We start from the raw sequence: 26947 nt of genomic DNA, 5'->3' as shown, positions 1-26947 counted from the left end.
CTCGTAATTTCTTTCTTGAGCTCCTTCCTGCTAGCCTTATAATCTTCTAGCTCTCTATCATTACCTAGCTTTTTGAACCTTTCATAAGCTCTTCTTTTCTTCTTGACTAGATTTACAACAGTCTTTGTACACCACGGTTCCTGTACCCTGCCTTCCTTTCCCTGTCTCATTGGAACGTACCTATGCAGAACTCCATGCAAATATCCCCTGAACATTTGCCACATTTCTTCCATACATTTCCCTGAGAACAACTGTTTCCAATTTATGCTTCCAAGTTCCTGCCTGATAGCTTCATATTTCCCCTTACTCCAATTAAACACTTTCCTAACTTGTTTGTTCCTATCCCTCTCCAATACTATGGTAAAGGAGATAGAGTTGTGATCACTATCTCCAAAATGCTCTCCCACTGAAAGATCTGACACCTGACCAGATTCATTCCCCAATACCAGATCAAGTACAGCCTCTCCTCTTGTAGGCATATCTACATACTGTGTCAAGAAACCTTCCTGAACACACCTAACAATCTCCACCCCATCTCAACCCCTCGCTCTAAGGTCATGCCAATCAATATTTGGGAATTAAAATCTCTCACCACACCAACCCTGCTATTAATACACCTTTCCAGAATCTGTCTCCTTACCTGCTCCTCGATGTCCCGGTTACTATTGGGTGGTCTTTGAAAAACACCCAATAGAGTTATTCACCCCTTCCTGTTCCTAACTTCCACCCACAGAGACTCTGTAGACAATCCCTCCATGTCTTCCTACTTTTCTACGGCCATGACACTATCTCTGATCAACAGTGCCACACCCCCACCTCTTTTGCCTCCCTCCCTGTCCTTTCTGAAACATCTAAAACTTGGCACTCGAAGTAACCACTACAGCCCCTGAGCCATCCAAGTCTCTGTAATGGCCACAACATCATAGCTCCAAGTACTGATCCACGCTCTAAGCTCATCTGCTTTGTTCATGATACTCCTTGGATTAAAATAAGCACATCTCAAACTATCGGTCTGAGCACGTCCCTTCTCGATCACCTGCCTATCCTCCCTCCGGCACTGTTTACAAGCTTTCTCTATTTGTGAGTCAACCGCCTTTTCCTTTGTCTCTTCAGTTTGGTTCCCACCCCTCAGCAATCCTAGTTTAAACTGTCCTCAATAGTCTTAGCAAACCTCCCTGCCAGGATATTGGTCCCCCTGGGATTCAAGTGGAACCCATCCTTTTTGTACAGGTCACTCCTGCCCCAGAGGTCCCAATGATCCAGAAATCGGAATCCCTTGCCCCTGCTCCAATCCTTCAGCCACGCATATACCCTCCACCTCACTCTATTCCTATACTCACTGTCACGTGGTACAGGCAGTACTCCCGAGATTACGAGCTTTGAATTCCTGCTTCTCAACTTCCTTCCGAACTCCCTGTCATCTGCTTTCAGGACCTCCTCCCTTTTCCTACCTATGTCATTGGTACCAACATGTACCACGACCTCTGTTCTCCTTCCCACTTCAGGATATCTTGGACGTGATCAGAAACATCCCATACCCTGGCACCTGGAAGACAAACCACCATCCGTGCTTCTTTCCTGTGTCCACACAATCGCCTGTCTGATCCCCTAACTATAGAGTCCAATAATCACTGCTGCCATCCTCTTCCTTTCCCTACCCTTCTGAGCCACAGAGCCAGACGCTGTGCCAGAGGCGCGGCCACTGTTGCTTCCCCCAGGTAGGCTGTCGTTTCCCCCCCCCCCCCCAACAGTACTCAAACAGGAGTACTTATTATCAGGGGGTACAGTCACAGGGTACAGTTACAGTCTCTAGCCTTTGACTCCTGCCCTTCCCTCTCCTGACTGTTACCCACTTATCTGTTTCCTGAGGCTCCGGTGTGACTACCTGCCTATAGCTCCTCTCTATCACTTCCTCACTCTCCCTGACCAGACAAAGGTCATCGAGCGGCATCTCCCATCAAGCTGGGAGTCTCCCGGCCCTCCCAAATGTGACACCGAGCACAGAAAACTGGCCTCACACACATACTTCCTGTCTGTATTCTACACAGATAACATAACTCGCCTTGACCTGTTTACTCCTAAGCCCCGTTGAGCCAAAGCCTTCCTACTCTGTCTCCCTCTACTCCGTTGCCCACTCCCCTAACACCTGCTCTATAAGGCTGTCTCCTTTTAAACTCTTCTCACTTTTAAACTCTTCTTGCTGTTCTCACTGGTTGACGTCCACGTGCTTGCACAGTTGTGCCCTGATCAATCCACTGAAGAAACAACACATTCAGTTTTTTCGGCAAATTAGTTGGAAGTTGTTTCAGGTTTCAATGTCAAAGGTAGGCAATGTCACTGCGGCTGGTGTGCAGATTGGGAATCCGACATTACACACTCTCAAAAGGAGCATGGTTTAATGGTCACTCCGTTTCAGGGTGCAGCAGAATAATCTGGGGTCTGTGTGCTGACTCACATCTCAATCCTATCCAAGTGATAGGTTAACTGGCCACTGCAAGTTGCCACTTACCTATACGTGAGCGATAAAATCTCTCTGGGTGGGGAAGAGGGTAGGTTAACAGAATTATGAGATTAGTTTAAATGTCTGTTTGGTGGATAGAAGGATCTGTTTCTGTACTCTGTGACTTTATAGATAGTGTGACGAGAATACACATAAATTAAGATGTTAGCTGGCTTGGGCTGGCACCAGTGGGTTCAGCAGTTGGTCTGCCACCTGTCTTCAGGAGAGAGAGAGATCAGGAAAACAATGGAGCAGCATTTGGAGATGTTAATGAAGGGACGGGAGAGAGTAACGGAAGAAGAGCTGTCAAGATCGGCTCCCCCTTTGAACCCTGAACTGTTTGAAGTGATGGACAGGCGATACCCCAGCAGGGGGATAAAAAGGGACAGGTTCGCTAAGGCAAGACACACATGACACCCCGAGGTAACGAGACCCTGGAAGCGTTGCGTCTCCCACAAGTCGGTGGGAAGTTTTTTGGACGGCTGATCGCGGGATCAAGCCATAGGCACTCAGGGTGGAAAGGCACGATCGGTGGGAACCTGGTGTGTGTCCACCCTTGCCTGGGTGCCGGGTTCACCGCAGAGAAACGATCGTATCTGGAAATGGAGGGGTCACGGTCGGTGACCTCAGATGACATCGCAAAGGGCTCGCACGAAAGCTGACTGCGAAGGTCTGTGTGTGTAAGCTGTTTGAATATTCATTCGTTTTGCTCTCTCTCTCCTTCCCCCCACTGTCTGTGAACTGAACTGAACTAAATTGAACTGAACTTTGCGTCACTTTGAAACTGGTCATTTACCCCTAGACAACGGTAGAGCTTGATTGATCCTGTTACCTTAATTCTGTGTACATGTGTGTTTATCATTGCTGAACTGTTGCATTTATTATCCTTTTGATTAGAGTACTGTGATGCTTGGTTCTTTAATAAAACTTTCTTAGTTCTAGTAATCCAGACCCCAACTGAGTGATCCATTTCTGCTGGTTTGGCAACCCAGTTACGGGGTACGTAACATAAGTGGGGTTCTCGTCCGCGATTTTGAACGCTAAATTTGGGACGAAGTAAATTGATTGGGTCAAAATTCCCGAAAGAAAGAAAAGACAAACAGCAGAAATGGAGGCTGAGGAATTTATAAAGGCACCGACCTTGGAGGCATTAGAGGATGCCAGGAAAACGGAATTGGTAGCTGTGGCCAAACAGTTGAATCTTGCTAAGGGGAAGTCGACAATGAGGACAGAGGAGATACACAGAGCACTATGTATCTAAAGGTGTGTTTCCCCAAGGCGAGCTGGAGGTGGTGTCTATTGAAAAACCTGCTGGAGACACGGTACAGGTGCAGCTTGAAAAACTGAGACTCGAGCACGAGTTCCGGGTACGGCAGTTAGAACACGAAGAGAAGCAGTTAGAAAGGCGGGAGAAAGAGAGAGTTAGAAAGGCAGGAGAAAGAGAGAGAGTTAGAAAGGCGGGAGAAAGAGAGAGAGTTAGAAAGGCGGGAGAAAGAGAAACAGTTAGAAAGGCAGGAGAAAGAGAAAGAGTTAGAAAGGCAGGAGAGAGAGAGACAGTTGGAGCGAGAGGAGAAACAGAGGGAAAGGGAATTTGAGTTGGAGAAGTTAAGGATAAGGGCAGAGCAGGGGCCTGTGCCGAACCAATGTGGAGGGTTCCGGGTGACCCAGGAGGTTAGGCTGGTTCCCCCATTTGACGATACCAACGTGGATCGGTACTTTCTCCATTTCGAAAAAGTTGCTACAAGTCAGGACTGGCCGAGGGATAAGTGGGCTGTTTTGCTTCAGAGTGTACTGAAAGGGAAAGCCCAACAAGCTTACTCAGTTTTGTCCACAGAAGATGCCCAGAGGTATGAGGTGGTGAAAGAGGCCATCCTCAGGATTTATGAGTTGGTCCTGGAGGCATACCGGCAGAGGTTCCGGAATGCGAGGAAGCAGTGGGACCGCACGTATTTAGAGTTTGCCCGTGAGATGCAGACATATTGTGAGCATTGGTGTGCCTCAAAGGGGGCAGGGGGAGTTATGACAGACTGCTACAGCTGATCCTGATTGAGCAGTTTAAAGGTGTGTCCCTGAGGGTATGAGACCCTACCTAGATGAGAAGGAGGCAGCCACGTTAGCCGCAACTGCTAAGTTAGCGGATGATTATGCGTTGACGCATAAAATGAAGTTTGCCCCGAGTAAAGGCTACCAGAAGGGTAGTCAGGACGGTGGGGAGAGTCCGCCGGAAAAGTCAGAAAGTAAGCCGGGGACTAGTGAGAAGGATAAGGTAGACCCGGAGCAGTCTGGTAGGAAGTCTCCTGGGGTCGTCTGTTATAATTGCGGGAAAGTCGGACACTTTGCGTCCAGGTGCTTTGCCCCAAAGAAGGAGACGGGAAAAGGAAAAACGGCGATTTTGACTGGCTGTATCGAGCTGGTAAACGAACCGCTAGGGAAGGACAGGTCTGCCAAAGTTCAGGAAGGGCGCGAGAGGTTTATCTCGGCCGGATTGGTGTCAGTGAAGGAGGGGTTAAAACCAGTTTCATTGCGGATCTGGAGAGACACGGGAGCATGTCAGTCACTAATACTGAAGAGTGTATTAGAGTTGAGCTCAGAGACCCAGACTGGGGAGGTCAAGGTCAGAGGTATTGGGGAAGGGACAGAGGCAGTCCCTTTGCACCAGATACACTTACAAAGCAACCTGGTCTCTGGACTAGTCACGATCGGGGTGAGGTCCGAATTACCGATGAAAGGCGTGGAAGTCTTGCTCGGTAATGACGTCGCCGGGGGAATCGTGTTCCCAGTCGTGAGATTGACAGGTCAGCCTGCCAGCAGTGAGGCCCCGCCCATGGACTCACAGGTTCATGACGGGACTGCGGTAGTAAATTTAGCTGAGAAGTTTCTGCCAGCCTTGTATGAAAAGGGGGTAGAAAGTGAAAAGAAGGAGTGTAGTGAAACAAGAGGTAGGGAGGGAGCTGAGACAGACTTAGCATTAGCCAGGAAAGAATTTGTGCAGGCGCAGGAGCGAGACGAGAGGCTGATGGTTTTGGCAGAGACAGTTCTCTCTGATGCAGAATTAACAAGGGAATTAGTAGGCTATTGTGTGGAGGAGGAAGTGCTAAGGAAGAAAGGGAGACCAAGTACCGTACCCGCAGATGAGGAATGGGGGGTGGTGCAAAAGAGTCATGGGGGATGAGATTTCATGCAGAGCACACCATATGGCTGACATATTCTGCAGTGCGACCAGGAGTACTGGCTCAAATTTCCTTAAACTGATATAGGACCCCTGATTGAAACGAAGAAATTTGACCCAAAAAATCAACCAATAGTTTTTGCCTCCATAGGTGCTGAGGTCCTCTGGCATTCTGTTTTTTTGTAGCAGCTGGTACGTACACCAGCCCAGCATCTCATTCCTACGTTAATGACTACTAATTGACCTCATTTCAATGAAGAGTATAGAGGCAAAGCCATGAGCAGCAGAGGTATCATCATACTTAAACTCCAATTTTTCGTCACCAAATTACAGGAAAGATATAAATAAGGTTGAAAGAGTGCAGAGAAGGTTTACAAGGATGTTGCCGGGACTTGAGAAACTCAGTTACAGAGAAAGGTTGAATAGGTTAGGACTTTATTCCCTGGAGCATAGAAGAATGAGGGGAGATTTGATAGAGGTATATAAAATTATGATGGGTATAGATAGAGTGAATGCAAGCAGGCTTTTTCCACTGAGGCTAGGGGAGAAAAAAACCAGAGGACATGGGTTAAGGGTGAAGGGGAAAAAGTTTAAAGGGAACATTGGGGGGGGGGTTTCTTCACACAGAGAGTGGTGGGAGTGTGGAATGAGCTGCCAGAGGAAGTGGCAAATGCAGGCTCACTTTTAACATTTAAGAAAAACTTGGACAGGTATATGGATGGGAGGTGTATGGAGGGATATGGTCCAGGTGCAGGTCAGTGGGACTAGGCAGAAAATGGTTTGGTACAGCCGAGAAAGGCCAAGAGGCCTGTTTCTGTGCTGTAATGTTCTATGGTTCTATGCTTTACATAGACAGCAAACAGAAAAATCAACACATAATTGGCAGCCAAGAAGTATTTAGACAAGCACTTGAATCACTAAGGCATAGAAGATGACCAAATGTACTAGATAGTTGGCATGGCTAGAATGGGTATAAAGGCCTGTTTCTGAGCTTCAGGGCACTATGACTATCACTGTACCTCTCCTTAACAATAGTGGGGAAAGATTCAGAGATGCAATGCTCAACTTCTAATGAATCACTCATTACCATGTTTCTCAGGATATCAGAAAGAATAAATTATTGTATGATTAGGAGGAAAGATGCAGGAAATACTTGCACTTACATAACACTGGAGTACATTGAAGCATCTAAATACAGAAGTGATTTCTTGATTAAGAATGTATTTGCTCTTATTATCTAGATCTGGGAATAAGATCCAACCTTGACTAGTTATAAATATTTATGACTTTATGCGTCTTCTTTTATGCGGTTGATTCCAAGTGCTGTTTGAACATTAGTCTGTATTATCCTGATCACAATACAATGCCACATGCTACTGCTTTCTCTTCTGGAAAGCACAGGAGAAAACTAACAAGCCTTGAAAACTCTACATGGTGTGGTAAAACATTTCTGTTTTAATAAATGTTGAAGAGATCAAAATGCTTGAAATGTATATTGTCCCATTCAAGCTAAAATATTTATACTGTTAGCTCTAGTTCTAGTTTGTTTATCCCACTATTTCTAATCTGATTACCTCAAATCTGATTCTCTCTTAATTTACAGTGTTTCAGTCCATCTCCCGCAGCCTCTTTTCCTGTGTCTCACCTTCAATTGTATGTTTATCCATTTATCTCAGACCTTAATATAGTACTGTCTCTGGCAAAAAAAAATTACATCATTGTTTCTTTTCTAAAGAAACAACCAATGTGCTGGGGGAACTCAGCAGATTAAACAATGAAGGATAACACGCTGGCTGCGGTGTTCCTCCAGCAGACTGTTGCTTCTTCATATTCCAGCATCTGCACTCTCTCCAGTCTCCATTGTTTCTTTTCTGCTTACTTGCAATACATGTTCTTCTGTGACCCATTCTCTAAAGCAGAAGTTCTTGCTAAAAATCTAATCTAAAGTAAGCATGGTAGCAATATCAACTGATCCAAAAATAGAAACAGAAAAAAATGTCAGTATTTCTTTTAGATTATCCATGTGTCTGGTGAACTGGAGCCTTTTCTCTTTTTTTGCTACAGACAGATATCCGTTCATTATGTGTACGGGAATGTTTATCTCGTTCAAATGCTGAGCCACTGATACCTTTGGTTCATCTATTGTGTCACAGGATGAAGACAGGATCAACTTACTTTCTAACAGGTAAAATGAGGCCCAGTGTTCGATACAGCACTGTCCCAATGATATAGTAGGCTGAATCATCTGTTTCTGAAAAACATGGAGAAGTAAAATAAGTGAATCTAATATTTTCACTTATTAAAAGATTAAAAAAATTCTGAAATCAGGCTTAACTCAATGTAATATTTTGAATCACTTATTTAGAAATGAATTATTTTGACTGAAGTAATCACAAATAAGTCAATTAATGGATGAAATAGTAATTACATAAATGACTGGATATTCTTGAAACTGTATTGGTATCAAGGAAACACCTTCCAAAGAGAAATAATTGATAGATAGATTTGTGGTATTAAATCAATGTATCTTCAGGGAGCATATTCAAGGAGAAATTTCAGAATGTGTATGCCAAACCCTCTTAAGACACTTTTCCATGCCACCATAAGAGATGCAACACTAGTCCTTTCATCTCTTCACATCACTTTCTACCATCCAGAGACACATTATTTTCTTGAAAGACAGCAATTCAATTGCACTTCCTCCAGTCTAGTGAACTTCATTCAGTGTTCACAATGTAAACAAAATCAAATGACATTTATTATCACTGAGATGTCATGAAATTTGTTGCTTTGTGCTCATTACTAAAGAAACTGAAGGAACAAGACTGTGCTTTAGGCACCTATATATAGTTAGAGTGCCTAAGACTTTTACACGAGCGATTTTGTAAATCTGGCAGGAGCAATGGATGTTGGAAATGGCGAGGGTAGAACACCACAGGAGCGGTATGGGACGCGTTGCAGAGAAGTAGTGCTGGGGCAGGAAGGGAGGTGGTGTGGGTGCAGATCCATCCAGCCCCAAGACACCAGGCAAGGTCATTTGATTCCAAATAATCAGTTTATTGATCATTACAGCCTTCCTGCTCTCTCCCCTCTCCCTACCTCCTTCCCGCTTTCAGTCCACAATAGAGCCCCTCATCAGAATCAGGTTTATCGTCCCTCACATATGTCATGAAATCTGTTTTTTGCGGCAGCAGTAAGTGCAATACATGAAATTACTACAGTACTGTGCAAAAGTCTTAAGCAAATATACTGTTGATAGCTAGGGTGCCTAATACTTTTGCACAGGACTGTAGTAATATATTGAGTGATTGCTCTGGAACACTTACAATAAGTCTGCATGAGTGACCCTGAGCCTCTGGTTGCAGGCCACTTTATTACTCCATTCCACTACAGCCTCTGTGTCTATGGACTCCTTCATTGCTAAATGAGGCGCATTGCAGACCTGAGGAACAATATCTCATCCTTTCCTGTCTGGTTATATTGCAGCCGAACCGGCTGGTGGTGTAGTGGCATCAGTGTCGGACTTTGGGACGAAAGGTCCCGAGTTTGAATCCAGCCAGCTCCCCTGCATGCTTTCCATCCGTGCTGGCACCTGGCAGAAGGCAATGGCAAACCACTGCTGTAACTTATCCATCTGATGTTGATTATAAACCCACGGACTCTCACAGCTACCTGGACTATACCTCTTCCCACCCTGTTACTTGTAAAAATGCCAAACCCTTCTCTCAATTCGTCGGTCTCTGCCACATCTGCTCTCAGGATGAGGCTTTTCATTCCAGAACAAAGGAAATGTCCTCCTTCTTCTACATAATCAACGCTACCCTCAACTGCACCTCTTCCATTTTACCCACATCTGCTCTCAACCCAACCTCCCGCCACCCTGTCAGGGATAGGGTTCCTTTTGTCCTCACCTACCACCCCAGCAGTCTCCGCGTCCAACACATAATTCTCCGTAACTTCTGCCATCTCCAACGGGATCCCACCATCAAGCACATCTTTCTGTTCCCCCCACCCCCCCCACCGCCACGTCTGCTTTCCATAGGGAGCACTATCATTCAGGGCCCTAAACACTCCTTCCTGTTGAGGCGACACTTCACCTGTGAGTCTACTGGGGTTATTTGTTGTGTCCAGTGCTCCGGGTGTGGCCTCCTGTATTTGGTGAGATTTGACGTAGATTGGGAGACAACTTCGCTGAGCACCTAAGCTCTATCCACCAGAAATTTTTTTAATCCACTTCCCATTCCTGTATGTCTATCCACGGGCTCCTCTACTGTTGAGATGAAGCAACATTCAGGTTGGAGGAACAACACCTTATATTCCGCCTGGGTAGCCTCCAACCTGACGGCATGAACATCGACTTCTCTAACTTCTGATAATTTCTCCCCACTCCATCTCCTAACATTTTCAATTCCAATTTCTGTGTCCCTTCTTTCTCATTCTCCTCACCTGTTTGTCACCTCCTTCTGGTGTCCCTCCTCTTTTCCTTTCTCCCATGATCCACTCTCTCCTCCTATCAGATTTCTTCATTTTTAGCCCTTTCCCTTTCCTACCTATCACATCCCACCTTCTTATTTCAACCCCAACTCTCCCAACCGACCTTCACTCTCACTTGGTCTCACCTATCATCTTCTAGCTTACACTCCTTCCCTTCTCCCTACCTTCTATTTCTGACTTCTTCCCCCTTCCTTTCTTGTCCTGATGAAGGACCTTGGCCCAAAGTATTTTAGATTATGAGGACATTCAGTCCTCATTCATTGTCATTTAGAAATGCATGCATTAAAAAATGATACAACATTCTTCCAGAATGATATCACAAGAATAAATCATGTTTATTCTTCTCCATAAATACTGCCAAGCCTGCTGAGTTCCTCCAGCATTTCCTGCATGTTCGTCTAGATTTCCAGCATCTGCAGAATCTCTTGCATTTATTTCAACATCTGGACCACTTACAGGGGCTCGAGTGGTTACTTTGGAAACATTTTCTGATTTTGTCATTGCCTACTACAATACTACACAATCTCTGAACATGAGGGATGGGCCTTGCCACAGTGGGACAAGGATGAAAAAGAAGAGGAAGAAGAAAAGAAACAAGGTGGTAGATGGTGATAAAGTGAGGCCAAATCTGGATGTACTATCAGGACATGTCATAAAACATCAATGTAAATAAAGATACTGTTGCAGGAAGATTAATGCTGAAGCTCTCCGGAATCTAGCAGACAGCTCTCCTTATAGAGTCAAAGAACTCTAGACAGATACAGACCCTATGCCACCAAATATTAATGTAAATGTTATTCTCTGCACATTCTCATTAACTTTCCCAAGATTCTATAACTCAGCCAAAACACTAATGGCAACTTATAAGGAACTTATGAGAAAGGATCTAAAAAGTGTGGATTGGGACAGGTTGTTCTCTGGCAAAGATGTGATTAGTAGGTGGGAAGCCTTCAAAGGAGAAATTTTGAGAGTGCAGAATTGTATGTTCCTGTCAGTATTAAAGGCAAAGTGAATAGGAACAAGGAACTTGGGTTCTCAGAGATATTTCAACTCTGATAAAGAAGAAGAGGGAGTTGTATGAAATGTATAGGAAACAGGGAGTAAATCAGGTGCTTGAGGAGTATAAGAAGTGCAAGAAAATACTTAAGAAAGCAATCAGAGGGCTAAAAGAAGACATGAGGTTGCCTTGGCAGTCAAAGTGAAGGATAATCCAAAGAGCTTTTACAGGTATATTAAGAGCAAAAGGATTGTAAGGGATAAAATTGGTCCTCTTGAAGATCAGAGTGGTCAGCTATGTGCGGAACCAAAGGAAATGGGGGAGATCTTAAACAGGTTTTTTGCGTCTGTATTTACCAAGGAAACTGGCATGAAGTCTATGGAATTAAGGGAATCAAGTAGTGAGATCATGGAAACTGTACAGATTGAAAAGGAGGAGGTGCTTGCTGTCTTGAGGAAAATTAAAGTGGATAAATCCCCGGGACCTGACAGGGTGTTCCCTCGGACCTTGAAGGAGACTAGTGTTGAAATTGCAGGGGCCCTGGCAGAAATATTTAAAATGTCGCTGTCTACGGGTGAGGTGCCGGAGGATTGGAGAGTGGCTCATGTTGTTCCGTTGTTTAAAAAAGTATCGGAAAGTAATCCGGGAAATTATAGGCCGGTAAGTTTAACGTCGGTAGTAGGTACGTTATTGGAGGGAGTACTAAGAGACAGAATCTACAAGCATTTGGATAGACAGGGACTTATTAGGGAGAGTCAAGATGGCTTTGTGCGTGGTAGGTCATGTTTGACCAATCTATTGGAGTTTTTCGAGGAGGTTACCAGGAAGGTGGATAAAGGGAAGGCAGTGGATATCGTCTACATGGACTTCAGTAAGGCCTTTGACAAGGTCCCGCATGGGAGGTTAGTTAGGAAAATTCAGTCGCTAGGTATACATGGAGAGGTGGTAAATTGGATTAGACATTGGCTCAATGGAAGAAGCCAAAGAGTGATAGTAGAGAATTGCTTCTCTGAGTGGAGGCCTGTGACTAGTGGTGTGCCACAGGGATCAGTGCTGGGTCCATTGTTATTTGTCATCTATATCAATGATCTGGATGATAATGTGGTAAACTGGATCAGCAAATTTGCTGATGATACAAAGATTGGAGGTGTAGTAGACAGTGAGGAAGGTTTTCAGAGCCTGCAGAGGGACTTGGACCAGCTGGAAAAATGGGCTGAAAAATGGCAGATGGAGTTCAATACAGACAAGTGTGAGGTATTGCACGTTGGAAGGACAAACCAAGGTAGAACATACAGGGTTAATGGTAAAGCACTGAGGAGTGCAGTAGAACAGAGGGATCTGGGAATACAGATACAAAATTCCCTAAAAGTGGCGTCACAGGTAGATAGGGTCGTAAAGAGAACTTTTGGTACATTGGCCTTTATTAATCAAAGTACTGAGTATAAGAGTTGGAATGTTATGATGAGGTTGTATAAGGCATTGGTGAGGCCAAATCTGGAGTATTGTGTTCAGTTTTGGTCACCAAATTACAGGAAGGATATAAATAAGGTTGAAAGAGTGCAGAGAAGGTTTACAAGGATGTTGCCGGGACTTGAGAAACTCAGTTGCAAAGAAGCGTTGAATAGGTTAGGACCTTATTCCCTGGAGCGTAGAAAAATGAGGGGAGATTTGATAGAGGTATATAAAATTATGATGGGTATAGATAGAGTGAATGCAAGCAGGCTTTCTCCACTGAGGCAAGGGGAGAAAAAAAAACAGAGGACATGGGTTAAGGGTGAGGGGGAAAAAGCTTAAAGGGAACATTAGTGGGGGCTTCTTCACACAGAGAGTGGTGGGAGTATGGAATGAGCTGCCAGATGAGGTGGTAAATGCGGGTTCTTTTTTAACATTTAGGAATAAATTGGACAGATACATGGATGGGAGGTGTATGGAGGGATATGGTCTGTGTGCAGGTCAGTGGGACTAGGCAGAAAATGGTTCGGCACAGCCAAGAAGGGCCAAAAGGCCTGTTTCTGTGCTGTAATTTTCTATGGTTTCTATGGTTTCTAACGGACTAACATGCACAACGTTGTGATGTGTGAGGAAACTGGAGCACCTGGGGATGTCCATGAGGTCACAGAGCCATGATTCAACTGATGGGCTCAGGAGCTGTAATGCTGTAGCTCAACGGGCTCTTCACAGAAAATCTCTCAATCCTCAACCATCAGGAACCAGGGTTAGTGTTGAGTGGGTTGAGGAACAGACATGATGGAATGGCAGAGCAGACTCGATGGGCTGAAAGGCCTAATTCTACTCCTATATCTTATGGTCTTATGGTCAGAAACGCTCTGAAGTGCACCATAGTGAACACATCTGAAGGTACAATTAGCTCTACCAGAAAGAACCAGTGCTGATTTAATCAGAGTGACCGGGGAACTCATTGAATGCAAACACAAGGCCTGTTTGGCTTGGAGGTTCCACTGTATCTCCACTGAAAAAAAGCTCCAAATATGGTAACTATGGAGTGTTCTTCCAGCCGCCACAGGCAGAGTCATTGGCATTGTACTCCTTAATATGTACCTCCCAAATTGCAGTGTGGATTCCATCTGTCACGTCAAAGAAAAATGCATGGATCACTACCTACCATTATGATTGCTCTTTTGCAAACTCACAGAAGTCTTTCACTCCATCAGCCAGGAGGCACTCTAGTCACCTCAAATTTGACTGCCAACAAAAATTAGTTTCAGGGCAGCATGAAAACCGTGATGGCAAACAGTGGGTCCACAACAGATCCAACCTTACCGCAGACCAATGTCAGATAAGGCTTTGGCATTTTTGCAACACATTTTTCAATCTTCTTTGCAACAATTGTTACATATAACATCAGCAAAATTAGGGTCCCTATCTACCTGAAGGGCCCAATGCCAAACCCATAGACTATGGGGTAGCGGCGATCTTTGCCTCTGAGATGCTTCTGAGACCTGAACTACCTCTGGTAGGCACCTCAAAGCACTGTGGAAATATTATTGACACTGTCTCCGTGAAAATCCTCCAAATTAGGGTTAGTATAAGTGAACCAACATCAGTGTCTTCACCCGGACTAATATCTCCACAATCAATCTTGAATTCCACTCAGTTGACACCACTGGCTGTCATTCATATTCCCAAATCAGTCTCCCAAAATAAGGCACTCTATTCCATGGAAGATATTATAAGGAGAACAGAGGGGAAAAGAAAAAAAAAGTATTGAAATATATGCTTAAAGCCTTCTTGAAAAGAAAACAAGATCGTCCCTGACTCCTGGGTATCCTACAGTTCAAATTAGAGTATTTAGGATGAATCTGAAAATCTCAAGCACACAAAATGTCAGTGTAAATAATGCAAGAAGTAAAGCACCTCTCAAACAAACCATCAAGCACCCACACATTCTATGATGAAATTATGCAGGTGTCACTTTGCCCTTATGTCTCATGTGGAAAGAACAGTCACAGAAATAAGCTACCTTTGATTCTAAGAGGCAACCTTTAAAGATATTGTCCCATATTCACTTGGGACTCAAATCCAGAGCATGACAGAATGCAGTAAGGCCTTGCTGACAATTTGACAAAGGATGAGTTGGCAATTTGCAGATGCCCACCAGTAACCATCTGCAGTGAATCTATTGAATCATTGAATTTATCGGGTGTTGATAACCATCTGCAGTGAATCTATTGAATCATTGAATCAATGGGGTGTTGATAACAGAATGCAGTAAGACCTTGCTGCCATTTTGACAAAGGATGGGTTGGTAATTTGCAGATGCCCACCAGTAACCTGTCACTGCGGTTCGGTTATAGCCTGAGTGCAAAGTACAAGACACTGAAGCGGATCAATAGTTCACAAAACTTTAATGTGAACAGTGTTCAAGGGAAAATAAAACAATAAACACCTGGCCAAACAGGACTGTTAACTAAAACTCTCAAATGGTAAAAGAAGCCTACACTGCGGCTGAAAAGAATATTTAATTATTAAATGAATACCATCAGTCTTCAGTCAGATGACTCTGCAGTCCAATTTCTCAGGTAAGGCTGATGCAAAACAAAAGTGAAGAGTTGCTGTGCTCTGTCCAAGTCTCAACAAGCACTACGATGACAAGTATGGAGTTAAATACTAACATGATTAAATAATAATTAACTGACACGTGCAAATTCAGAAGCGCAATTGCCTTATCTACTGTGCTGCCGAATCCGTGGTTGTGGCATAACCATCTGCATTGAATCTATGCAGGTATCAGATGTTTCTATGGCAGCTTAGCTTCTGTAGTTTAGCAAGTCTCACTTCTTGCAAAGAAACATATAATTGAGAGGGCAATTTTACATTTTCTGTAGTTTATGAGGAAGACTAAATATGATGAAATAGTTATCATCAATGATCTTAAAATAATTATTACAAAGTCCATGATTCCCATATAACTCAAAACAAATTAGATCCCAGTCTATCTGCTGCTTTATGCTGTACACCACTTTTTCTTGCAACAGCTAGTGAAAGTAAGGAGAAATGAAGATGACTGGCCAGCGAAAGATAAGCTAGCCATGGCTGAATAGCTGGATCCCCTTTAAATTTCCTACCTGTTACTTTAAACCTTTAGAGGTACCAACGAGAGAAGGGGTAGTGTTGTATCTCCTGTTAGGGAATGAGATAGGCCAGGTGACGGAGGTATGTGTTGGGGAGCACTTCCGGTCCAGTGATCACAATGCCATTAGTTTCAATATAATTATGGAGAAGGATAGATCTGAACCCAGGGTTGAGATTTTTAATTGGACAAAGGCCAACTTTGAGGAGATGCGAAAGGATTTAGAAGGAGTGGATGTGGACAATTTATATTATGGGAAGGATGTAATAGAGAAATGGAGATCATTTAAAGGTGAAATTTTGAGAGTACAGAATCTTTATGTTCCTATTAGGTTGAAAGGAAAGGTTAAAAGCTTGAGAGAACCTTGGTTTTCAAGGGATATTGGAAATTTGGTTCGGAAAAAAAGAGAGATCTACAATAAATATAGACAGCATGGAGTAAATGAGGTGCTCGAGGAATATAAAGAATGTAAAAAGAAACTTAAGAAAGAAATTAGAAAAAGCTAAAAGAAGATATGAGGTTGCTTTGGCAAGTAAGGTGAAAATAAATCCCAAGGGGTTCTACCGTTATATAAATAGCAAAAGGATAGTGAGGGATAAAATTGGTCCCTTAGAGAATCAGAGTGGATGGCTATGTGTGGAGCCAAAAGAGATGGGAGAGATTCTCAACAATTTCTTTTCTTCAGTATTCACTAAGGAGAAGGACATTGAATTGTGTAAGATAAGGGAATCAGGTAGGGAATTTATGGAAACTATGATGAATAAGGAAGAAGTAGTACTGGAGCTTTTAAGGAATATAAAAGTGGATAAGTTACCGGGTCCCGACAGGATATTCCCTAGGACATTAAGGGAAGTTAGTGTGGAAATAGCAGAGCCTCTGACAGAAATATTTCAAATGTCATTAGAAACGGGGATGGTGCCAGAGGATTGGCGTATTGCTTATGTTGTTCCATTGTTTAAAAAGGGTTCTAAGAGTAAACCTAGCAATTATCAGCCTGTGAGTTTGACGTCAGTGGTGGGTAAATTGATGGAAAGTATTCTTAGAGATGGTATATATAATTATTTGGATAGACAGGGTCTGATTAGGAACAGTCAACATGGACTTGTGCGTGGAAGGTCATGTTTGACCATTCTTACTGAATTTTTTGACGAGGTTACTAGGAATGTTGACGAGGGTGAAGCGGTGGATGTTGTCTATAGGGACTTCAGTAAGGCCTTTGACAAGGTCCCACATGGAAGGTTGGTTAGGAAGGTTCAATCGTTAGGTATTAATATTGAAGTAGTAAAATGGATTCAGCAGTGGCTGGATGGGAGACGCCAGAGAGTGGTGGTGGAAAATTGTTTGTCAGATTGGAGGCCAGTGACAAGTGGTGTGCCTCAGGGATCTGTACTGGGTCCAATGTTATTTGCCAAATACATTAATGATCTGGATGATGGGGTGGTAAATTTGATGAGTTAGTATGCAGATGATACTAAGATAGGTGGAGTTGTGGATAATGAAGTAGGTTTTCAAAGCTTGCAGGGAGATTTAGGCCAGTTAGAAGAGTGGGCTGAAAGATGGCAGATGGAGTTTAATGCTGATAAATGTGAGGTGCTACACTTTGGTAGGACTAATCAGAATAGGACATACATGTAAATGGTAGGGCATTGAAGAATGCAATAGAACAGAGGGATCAAGGAGAAATGGTGCATAGTTCCCTGAAGGAGGAATCTCATGTGGATAGGGTGGTGAAGAAAGCTTTTGGTATGCTGGCCTTTATAAATCAGAGAATTAAGTATAGGAGTTGGGATGTAATGTTGAAATTGTACAAGGCATTGGTGAGGCCTAATATGGGGTATTGTGTACAGATTTGGCCACCAAATTATAGGAAAGATGTCAACAAAATAGAGAGAGTACAGAGAAGATTTACTAGAATGTTACCTGGGTTTCATCACCCAAGTTACAGAGAAAGGTTAAACAAGTTGGGTCTTTATTCTTTGAAACGTAGAAGGTTGAGGGGGTCTTGTTAGAGGTATTTAAAATTATGAGGGGGATAGATAGAGCTGACGTGGATAGGCTTTTACCATTGAGAGTGGGGGAGATTCAAACAAGAGGCCATGAGTTGAGAGTTAAAGGGCAAAAGTTTAGGGGTAACATGAGGGGGAACTTCTTTACTCAGAGAGTGGTAGCTATGTGGAATGAGCTTCCAGCAGAAGTGGTTGAGGCAGGTTCGATGTTGTCATTTAAAGTTAAATTGGACAGCTATATGGACAGGAAAGGAATGGAGTGTTATGGGCTGAGTGCAGGTCGGTGGGACTAGGTGAGAGTAAGAGTTTGGCATGGACTAGAAGGGCCGAGATGGACAGTTTCCGTGCTGTAATTGTTATATGGCTATATAAACCTATGCCCTTTCACCTTTGACACTACCACCATGAGAAAAAGATTGTATCCTATCTGTCCCTGTCGTAATTTTGCATGTACCAGTCAGGTCACAGCACAGCCTCCCCTACTCCAGGGAAAACACACTCAGTCTATCTCATCTCTCCTTATAACTGTGATGCTCCAATTTGGGCATCAACCCTTCTGCATTCTCTTCAGTGCAATTACTTCCTTCATATAATCATGGCTTGGCTTCGTGAATGAAGATTTAGGAAGGGAGCTGCCCACGTCTGCTGTAAGCTCGCTGGTGGCTGACGAGGCCAATACGGGACAGGCAGGTCCGGCCACAGTGGCTGCAAGGGAAATTCTGTTCTGGGTTTGGTGCTGCTGTGTCACGGCTCTTCCTCCTTCTCCTTTTGTCCTCAATGCCAGCCCTGTGTGTGTTCCCAAAGGAGGAGACGGACTGGTGAATGGCGTGTCGCCTGGCCTCGCAATCAGAGGCTAGATTAGACCACTGGCGATGGTCAATGTGACAGGCACCAAGGGATTTCTTCAGAGAGTCTTTGTACCTCTTCTTCGGTGCCCCTCTGTCATGGTGGCCAGCGGAGAGTTCGCCATACAGCACAATCTTGGGCAGGCGATGATCCTCCATCCTGGAGATGTGCCCTGTCCAGCGCAGCTGTGTCTTCAACAGCATGGCCTGGATGCTGGTGACCTCTGCCTGTTGGAGGAATTCAATGTTGGTGACGAAGTCACTCCAGTGGATGTTGACGATGGTGCGGAGGCTGCGCTGGTGGAAATGCTCGAGGAGTCGTAGGTAGTGACGGAGGTGACCCATGACTCTGAGCCGTACAGGAGGGTGGTCAGTACAACGGCTCTGTACACACTGATCTTTGTTTCCTTTCTTCAAATGCTTGTTGTTCCAGACTCTTTTGTACAGCCTGCCGAATGCGCTGTTTGCCTTTGCCAGTCTGTTGTCAATCTCTTTGTTGATCTTGGCATCTGACGAGATGGTGCACCCCTGGTAGCCGAACTGGTGGACTGTCTTTAGCTCTACCTCACCGATGGTGATGCGGGGAGGGTGGTAATCTTCCTGAGGTGCGGGCTGATGGAGAACTTCTGTCTTCTTCAAGCTGACTTGAATATAATATAGTAACCAGAACTGTACACAATGTTCCAAGCATGACCTAACCAATATTTTACAAATTTGTAACATAACATATTGTATGTACATTATGTTCTTATAATATTCTGATGTGTTGGTGCGTGGCCAAGTGGTTAAGGTCTAGTGATCTGAAGGTCGCTAGTTCGAGCCTCAGCTGAGGCAGCGTGTTGTGTCCTTGAGCAAGGCACTTAACCACACATTGCTCTGCAACGACACTGGTGCCAAGCTGTATCGCCCTAGTGCCCTTCCCTTGGATAATATCAGTGGCGTGGAGAGGGGAGATTTGCAGCATGGGCAACTGCTGGTCTTCCATACAACCTTGCCCAGGCCTGCACCCTGGAAAGCTTCCAAGATGCAAATCCATGGTCTCATGAGACTAACGGATGCCTATCAATATTCTGATATTCTATGCCATAGACAATGAAAGCAAGCATATCGTTTGACTCTTTCAACCTTGTTCTCAAGCTGTTCTGCCATTTTCAGGGATTTATGTAAAGGAGAAGTAGAATTTAAGAGTAGTTTAGCATGAAACACAAAACAAGTTGTATGAGCTTTGAACAATATATAAAGTGGAAAAGATTTGTAAAAGTTAATGTAGGTGTCTCACATACTGAGATAGGAGTAATTATATTAGGGATAAGGAGATGGTAGAGAAATTAAACAGACATTGTTTGTCTGTCTTCATGAAACTACATTAAAAGCAGATTATGTTAACTGTGGAGTACCGCAGATTTAGAACAAATGATTCACTGCTGAAACACTTCCTGATAGCTGTGACTTGTATTGTGTTCTGAAGGACCTGGCAATGGATCCAATGATTGTCATCTTATAGTATTTTCTTGGCCATCATAAGTGACAATAACTTATTTTTTTAAAGAGTCACAGGATCACAGATCATGGAGACAGGCATGATAGTCCATGCTGGCCAAAATTCCCATGTCAGCTGGTCACGTTTGGTCCATATCCCCCAAAATCATTCCTATCCATGCACCCCAAGTGTCCAAGTGTTCTTTAAATGTTCTTAGTTACTTACCTCAAACACTTCCATTCCATTTAATTTAAGGTCTCAGTCCATTTAAGGTCTCTGAGTGATAAAGTTGCACCTCATGTTCCTATTAAAACTCTTCCCTCTCACCCTAAATCTATAATCCTCTGGTTCTTGATTCCCCAAACCTGGGAAAAAGCTTGTATGCATTCATCCTTTGTATGCCCCTCATAATTTTATGCACCTCTCTAACATCACCTAATCTACATTCTCCTACACTCTAATGAATAAAGTCACAGCCTGCTCCACCTTTCTCCGTTTTCAAGCGCTTGCAGTATATGCACTCTTTTCAGCTCAATGGCAACTTTCTTAAAAAGGATGACCAAACTTGAACTCTCAAAGATGCATCAGAGTTCCTTTTAATTCAATAAAAGTATGAAATAAAATCTCACAGCATTCCCCAAGATGTTAACTTGCAAACTTCCTCAAAATGAAATTAGAATGATAATTTTAGCCAAGCATATTGAAAGAAATACTGATGCGAGATTAAAGGTTAAAATTACCATTCATTTTCTCCCCACAGCTTTTGAAGATTATTTTGAGGTACTGATGATGATGGCAACAAGGACGAACTTCATGGAAATGTTAAAAATGTTGCTCAGATATATAAAGAAATTATAACTTTTGCTTCAATTCTTAAACAGCTGCCAAAAGACTATAATCTTATAGTGAAATCATTCTGGTGATTGTATAGAAGAAAAACAAGTAAGATCATTGGTCTCTTATGCCTACTTATAGAGTGATACACAACTCCGCCAAGTCACCTACGCACCAGGGGAAAATTACATTGGTCAATTAATCTGATAACCTGAATAGAAACTCCCAAGGACACACAGAAAATTGGCACCAGGCTATTGAGGTATGTCCCACCATTTAATAGATCCTGGCTTATCTTATGCTGGCTTCAACTCCTGTGTTATTTATCTAATTCCCTCTATTCCGTGAAAGACAAGTCCAGAGGTTCACCACCTTCTGCAAGAAGAAATTTCTAAGTACCTCAGTTTTAAATGACTGTCGTTTTCATGTCCTCTCGATTCTCTTGTTAATAAAAACATCCTCATGTCTACAAGTCAAGCCCTCTTAGTATCTTAAATATTTGAATAAATCATCCCCTATTCTTCTGAACCTAAACCATTTTGACTTTCTTGGTAGGACAACCCTCTCATCCCAGCAATTAGCCAAGTGAATCTCCTTTCTCCACCTCCCATGTTACCATATACATTTTTTACATAAGGTGGAAAACTGCATGCTGTGTTCGATGTGAGGCTTCACAAACACCCTATATACTTCCAATGAAAGACTGTATCTCTGGGATGTGTGAGGATACCAGGTGATCACGAGAACACACTCCTTCTTCACAGACAACACTGGATATTGGGACAGAACCTGGCTTGTGGGATGTATCAGACAGCAGTACTTTGGCCCATCCTCTGATATTTAATAACATCACTTGTTTTTCTGCATTTGCCCATAATTCCGGATTCTCTCAATATGAAAAAATCTTTCAATCGGTTCAGAAAGTGGATACAGAGTGATGATATATTCCAACTCCAGGTCTAATCCATTTCCTTCTGTAAACTGTTTTAGCTCTTTACATCGAGTTATTATTCAAATTCAACCGTCTAACTATGCCTTGACAATAAGAACTTAAAAAGGTAAATCCTTTGTAATTTAACATTATGATCTGGAGCTATTTCACATTAATTGTGATAAACTACACTCAATATAAAGATTATCAATTGCTGGAGGTCATAGCTTAATTGAGATTTAACAATTAAAATACTATTTCCTTTGAACTAACTATATGTCTAATTAAAATAAAGACAGTGTGACAAAATCTGTTTCTTTGATTGTTTTTTTCATTTGTATTACAAATCGGGGGATTCTCTGATATTCTATTTTTGTTATTCTGGCTCTTTAGATCCATTCTTCCATCACTCTAATTATTTCACCGAATGTGGATCGCTGTTTGCATTACATACTTGTATTTGGTCACATTTGAACACAACATTATAACTTTATCTTGGTATACTTCCAAACTAAAATCACAAAATTCTGTACATGAGGGGTGCACGCACTTCAGAAGTTCGTTGTGAATATAGTAGTGATGACAATCCATTTGCCTTGCTCATACATTTAGGCTGCAACAAAACCAAAACTTGCAGGAAAAACTCAGCAGCTCAGGAAGCATTTGTGGAAAGAGAAACAGTCCGTGTCTCAGTTCTTTGCCCCTTCATCAGAACTAAGAATGAGAGAGATGTAAGTTGGTTTTTGGTAAGAGAGAAGGCCTAGAAAGAATGTGTAAAAGAAATCTAGTATCTCTGGTAACATAAGCCAAAATATCTCAACAGGGCAGTTAACAGCCTATTGATACTCCAGGTCTATTCTGTGAGTTATTAAGGAAACTACCCAGTTGGTAAGGGTTAAACATATAGGAAGAGAACAAAAATAGAAAATGGAAAAATACTGTAAAATCTAAGCAGATCAGATAACTTCCACAGAAAGACTACTTCATCTGCTTCAAGGAAGAGAGAAATAAGTTAGTGTTAGTAGCAGTAAAATGCAGGTGAAAGATAATGAATTTCTTTGATATAGTGAGCACATAGTAGATGTGACAGGATTCTGTGGCTGTCTAATTTGTAGCTGACATAGTTCAGACATGCTTAGATGTGTCATGCCGGCTGGACTACCCAGAGAAAGAGGGACGTAAAGGAAAGCAGAAATAGCTCTTACATAGACAGGAGGAGGAGGTTCACTAAATTGCGAGAATTAGATATTAAGATAGATTGATAGATACTTCATTGATCCCAAAGGAAATTGCAGTGTCACAGTAGCATTACAAGTGCAAAGATATAAATATTAGAAGAGAAGTAGAAGGAATATAGGAAGGATGAGGAAGCAGTGGAAAGGGTACAGAGGAGATTTACCAGGATGCTGCCTGGCTTAGAGAGTATGCATTATGATCAGAGATTAAGGGAGCTAGGGCTTTACTCTTTGGAGAGAAGAAGGATGAGAGGAGACATGATAGAGGTGTACAAGATAATAAGAGGAATAGATAGAGTGGATAGCCAGCGCCTCTTCCCCAGGGCACCACTGCTCAATACAAGAGGACATGGCTTTAAGGTAAGGGGTGGGAAGTTCAAGGGGGATATTAGAGAAAGGTTTTTTACTCAGAGAGTGGTTGGTGCGTGGAATGCACTGCCTGAGTCAGTGGTGGAGGCAGATATACTAGTGAAGTTTAAGAGACTACTAGACAGGTGGGGGAATTTAAGGTGGGGGGTTATATGTGAGGCAGGATTTGAGGGTCGGCACAACATTGTGGGCCAAAGGGTCTGTACTGTGCTGTACTATTCTATGTTCTATGAAAAAACAATGTTAAGTTACCACAAACAGTCTAACAGGAGGAGGCCATCACTTCCATGGCTATAGGTTGACTCATTATAGAGCCTAATGGCTGCGGGCAAGAATGACCTCATATACTGTTTTTGGAGCAGCACAGTTGTCTTAGTCTATTACTAAAAGTGCTCCTCTGTTCAGCCAAGGTGGCATGCAGAGGGTGAGAAACATTGTCCAGATTGCCAGGATTTTCCACAGGGTCCTTTGTTCTACCAGAGCCTCCAGTGTGTCCAGTTTGACTGCTTTAATTAGAACAAGCCTTTCTAATCAGTTTATTGAGCCTGTTGACATCACTTGTGTTGATGCCATTGCCCCAGCACACCAACACATAGAGGATTATACTGGGGACAACAGACTAGTAGAATATGTGAAGGAGAGCTTAGGAGGACAATGGCACCTAACAGTGACTCTTTTGCTTCTATCTTTGGAAACAGCTTTATTTCTATCTTTAATATCTCTTTTTCTCCTTTTCAAGGTTCTTTTGAAGACCCTAACCTGGAGTTACATGCAAACTTCAGTTCTTTGCAGAAATGGGACCCACTCTCGTGGTCTCATGACTGGCCACTTTTCGATATGCCAAGTACACGGCCTAGAAGACTAGTGCACCTTTAGCATGCCAGATTTTCGTTGCTCATGCAGCCGGACCTGGAACACCTCTCGGTGAAGTGTCGTCCCTACTATCTGCCACCGGAATTCACCTCGGTCATATGACAGTGGTCTACAATCCCCACCAGGCGGACGTGGAGTGTGCTCTGAACATACTGTATGCCAACATCAGTGAACTTGAGACCAGATACCTGGAGGCTTTGCTTATTACATCCGGGAACTTTAACCAGATCAACCTCAGAAAGGCGCTGCCAAAGTTATACCAACATGTCTCCTGCCCCACTAGAGGCCCGAATATACTTGACCACTGCTACACAGCAGTCAAGGATGCCTACCGTTCTGTCACACGACCCCACTTCGGAAAATCGGACCATCAGGCCGTACTCCTCCTCCTGGCTTACAAACAGAAAATGAAGCAGGAGGTCACAGTGTCAAAAGTGGTGTCGCGTTGGACGGAGGAAACGGATGAGGTCCTCCGTGACTGCTTTGAATCGGTGGACTGGTTAGTATTCAAGGACTTGGCAGCTAACCTCGATGAGTATGCCTCAGCTGTCACGGAATTTATTTGGAAATGCACAGAGGACTGTGTGTCTCACAAGACAACCCGGGTATTCCCTAACCAGAAACCTTGGATGAATTATGAGGTCAAGTCCCTTTTGAAGGCTAGAGCTGCGGCTTTTAGGTCCGGGGTTACCAGTCGCTACACGGAATCCAGGCGTGAACTCCGGAAAGCCAATAAGGGCACCAAGAGGCAATATTGAGACAAGTTGGAAGCCCAGGCTAACCAGAGGGATGCTGGTAGACTATAGCAGGGTCTAAATGAGATCACTGGGCGCAAAGAAAAGGCTGGGAATATCAATAACTGTGGCGTTTCTCTTCCTGACGAACTTAACGTATTCTACAGACTGGACCCAGGCTGTAAAAATAGGGGACAAGCTCTCCTCTACAATCACTGTGAGCACCGGTTCCCCTTAAGGCTGCGTACTCAGCCCCCTGCTGTACTCATTGTACACCCATGATTGTGTAGCCAAGTTTCCAACGAACTCAATATATAAGTTTGCTGATGACACAAAAATTGTAGGCCGTATCTTGGGTAATGATCAGTTTGAGTACAGAGAGGAAATTAAGAACCTGGTAGCATGGTGCGAAGACAATAACCTATCCCTCAACGTCAACAAGACGAAGGAATTGGTTGTTGACTTCAGAAGGAGTAGCGGACCGCACAACCCAATTTACATTGGTGGTGCGCAAGTGGAACAGGTCAAAAGCTTTAAGTTCCTTGGGATCAATATCACAAATGACCTGACTTGGTCCAACCAAGCGGAGTCCACTGCCAAGAAGGCCCACCAGCGCCTTTACTTCCTGAGAAAGCTAAAGAAATTTGGCCTGTCTCCTAAAACCCTCACTAATTTTTATAGATGCACCGTAGAAAGCATTCTTCTAGGGCGCATCACAACCTGGTATGGAAGTTGTCCTGTCCAAGACCGGAAGAAGCTGCAGAAGATCATGAACACAGTGCAGCACATCACACAAACCAATCTTCCGTCCTTGGACTCACTTTACACCGCACACAGTCGGAGCAGTGCTGCCAGGATAATCAAGGACACGAACCACCCAGCCAACACACTTTTCCTCCCTCTTCCCTCCGGGAGAAGGCTCAGGAGCTTGAAGACTCATATGGCCAGATTTGGGAACAGCTTCTTCCCAACTGTGATAAGACTGCTGAACAGATCCTGACCCGGATCTGGGCCATACCCTCCAAATATCCGGACCTGCCTCTCAGTTTTTTTTGCACGACCTTACTTTCCCTTTTCTATTTTCTACTTAAGATTTTTAATTTAAATTTTTAATATTTACTATTGATTTGTAATCCAGGGAGCACGAAGTGCAGAATCAAATATTGCTGTGATGATTGTACGCTCTAGTATCAATTGTTTGGCAACAATAAAGTAAAGTAAAGTAAAGTGAAGATTCTTTCTTCTGCAGGCATACTTAGCGAATCTGGAGAGCAGTAACTGTAAACTGTAAGCAAACACTGCAGATGCGGATAATAAATAAATAACAATAAATATTGAGCAAGTAATAGCAAGATAAGAGTCCTTAAATGAGTATATTTATCTCCTTTTATTCAAGAACCTCATAATTGAGGGATAGTAACTGTTCTTGAACCTGGTGGTGTGGGTCCTGAAGCATCTACGTCTTTGACCTGTTGGCAGCTGCGAGAAAAGAGCACGGCCTGGGTGGTGAGGATCTTTGATGCTGCTTTTCTGTGACAACATTTCAATTAGAGGTGCTCAATAGTTGAGAGGGTTTTGTCCATGATGTGCTGGGCTGAATCCACTACCTTTTGTAGGTTTTACCACTCAAAGACATCGGTGTTCAGCAAACAGGCCACAAAGCAACCGGCCTGCACACTTTCAACCACACATTGCAGAGGCCCTGGTGGCGGTGGGAACAGAGAACTGTGAAGAGGTCTCTTGCAGGTTGGCAACGCTTGTTTAAAAAGAGAGCTTCGCGGGCGTTTGTCTACTTCAGAGGCCCTGTCAGCGGTGGGAACAGAGCACTGCATACTAAATAAAAGTATAGGAGTGACAGGCGGAGTGGCCATTTCAGGAGCAGGCCAGTG

At 43.4% G+C, this 26947-nt stretch overlaps 1 protein-coding gene across 1 annotated transcript in view; it reads right to left on the bottom strand.

Annotated features, from left to right (window-relative positions):
• LOC140190525 (adhesion G protein-coupled receptor B2-like) overlaps nucleotides 1-26947 on the bottom strand; it is a 1142782-nt gene that overhangs the window by 556448 nt on the left and 559387 nt on the right. The window contains exon 14 of the mRNA XM_072247176.1: nucleotides 7845-7920. Within this exon, the coding sequence (XP_072103277.1) occupies nucleotides 7845-7920 (76 nt within the window). The remainder of the gene's footprint in view (nucleotides 1-7844; nucleotides 7921-26947) is intronic.

Source organism: Mobula birostris, chromosome 30 (genome assembly GCF_030028105.1).
Source record: "Mobula birostris isolate sMobBir1 chromosome 30, sMobBir1.hap1, whole genome shotgun sequence".
Lineage (NCBI taxonomy): Eukaryota > Metazoa > Chordata > Chondrichthyes > Myliobatiformes > Myliobatidae > Mobula > Mobula birostris.
Note: the sequence above shows the minus strand (reverse complement) of the source record. Positions and strands in the feature narration are given on the sequence as shown.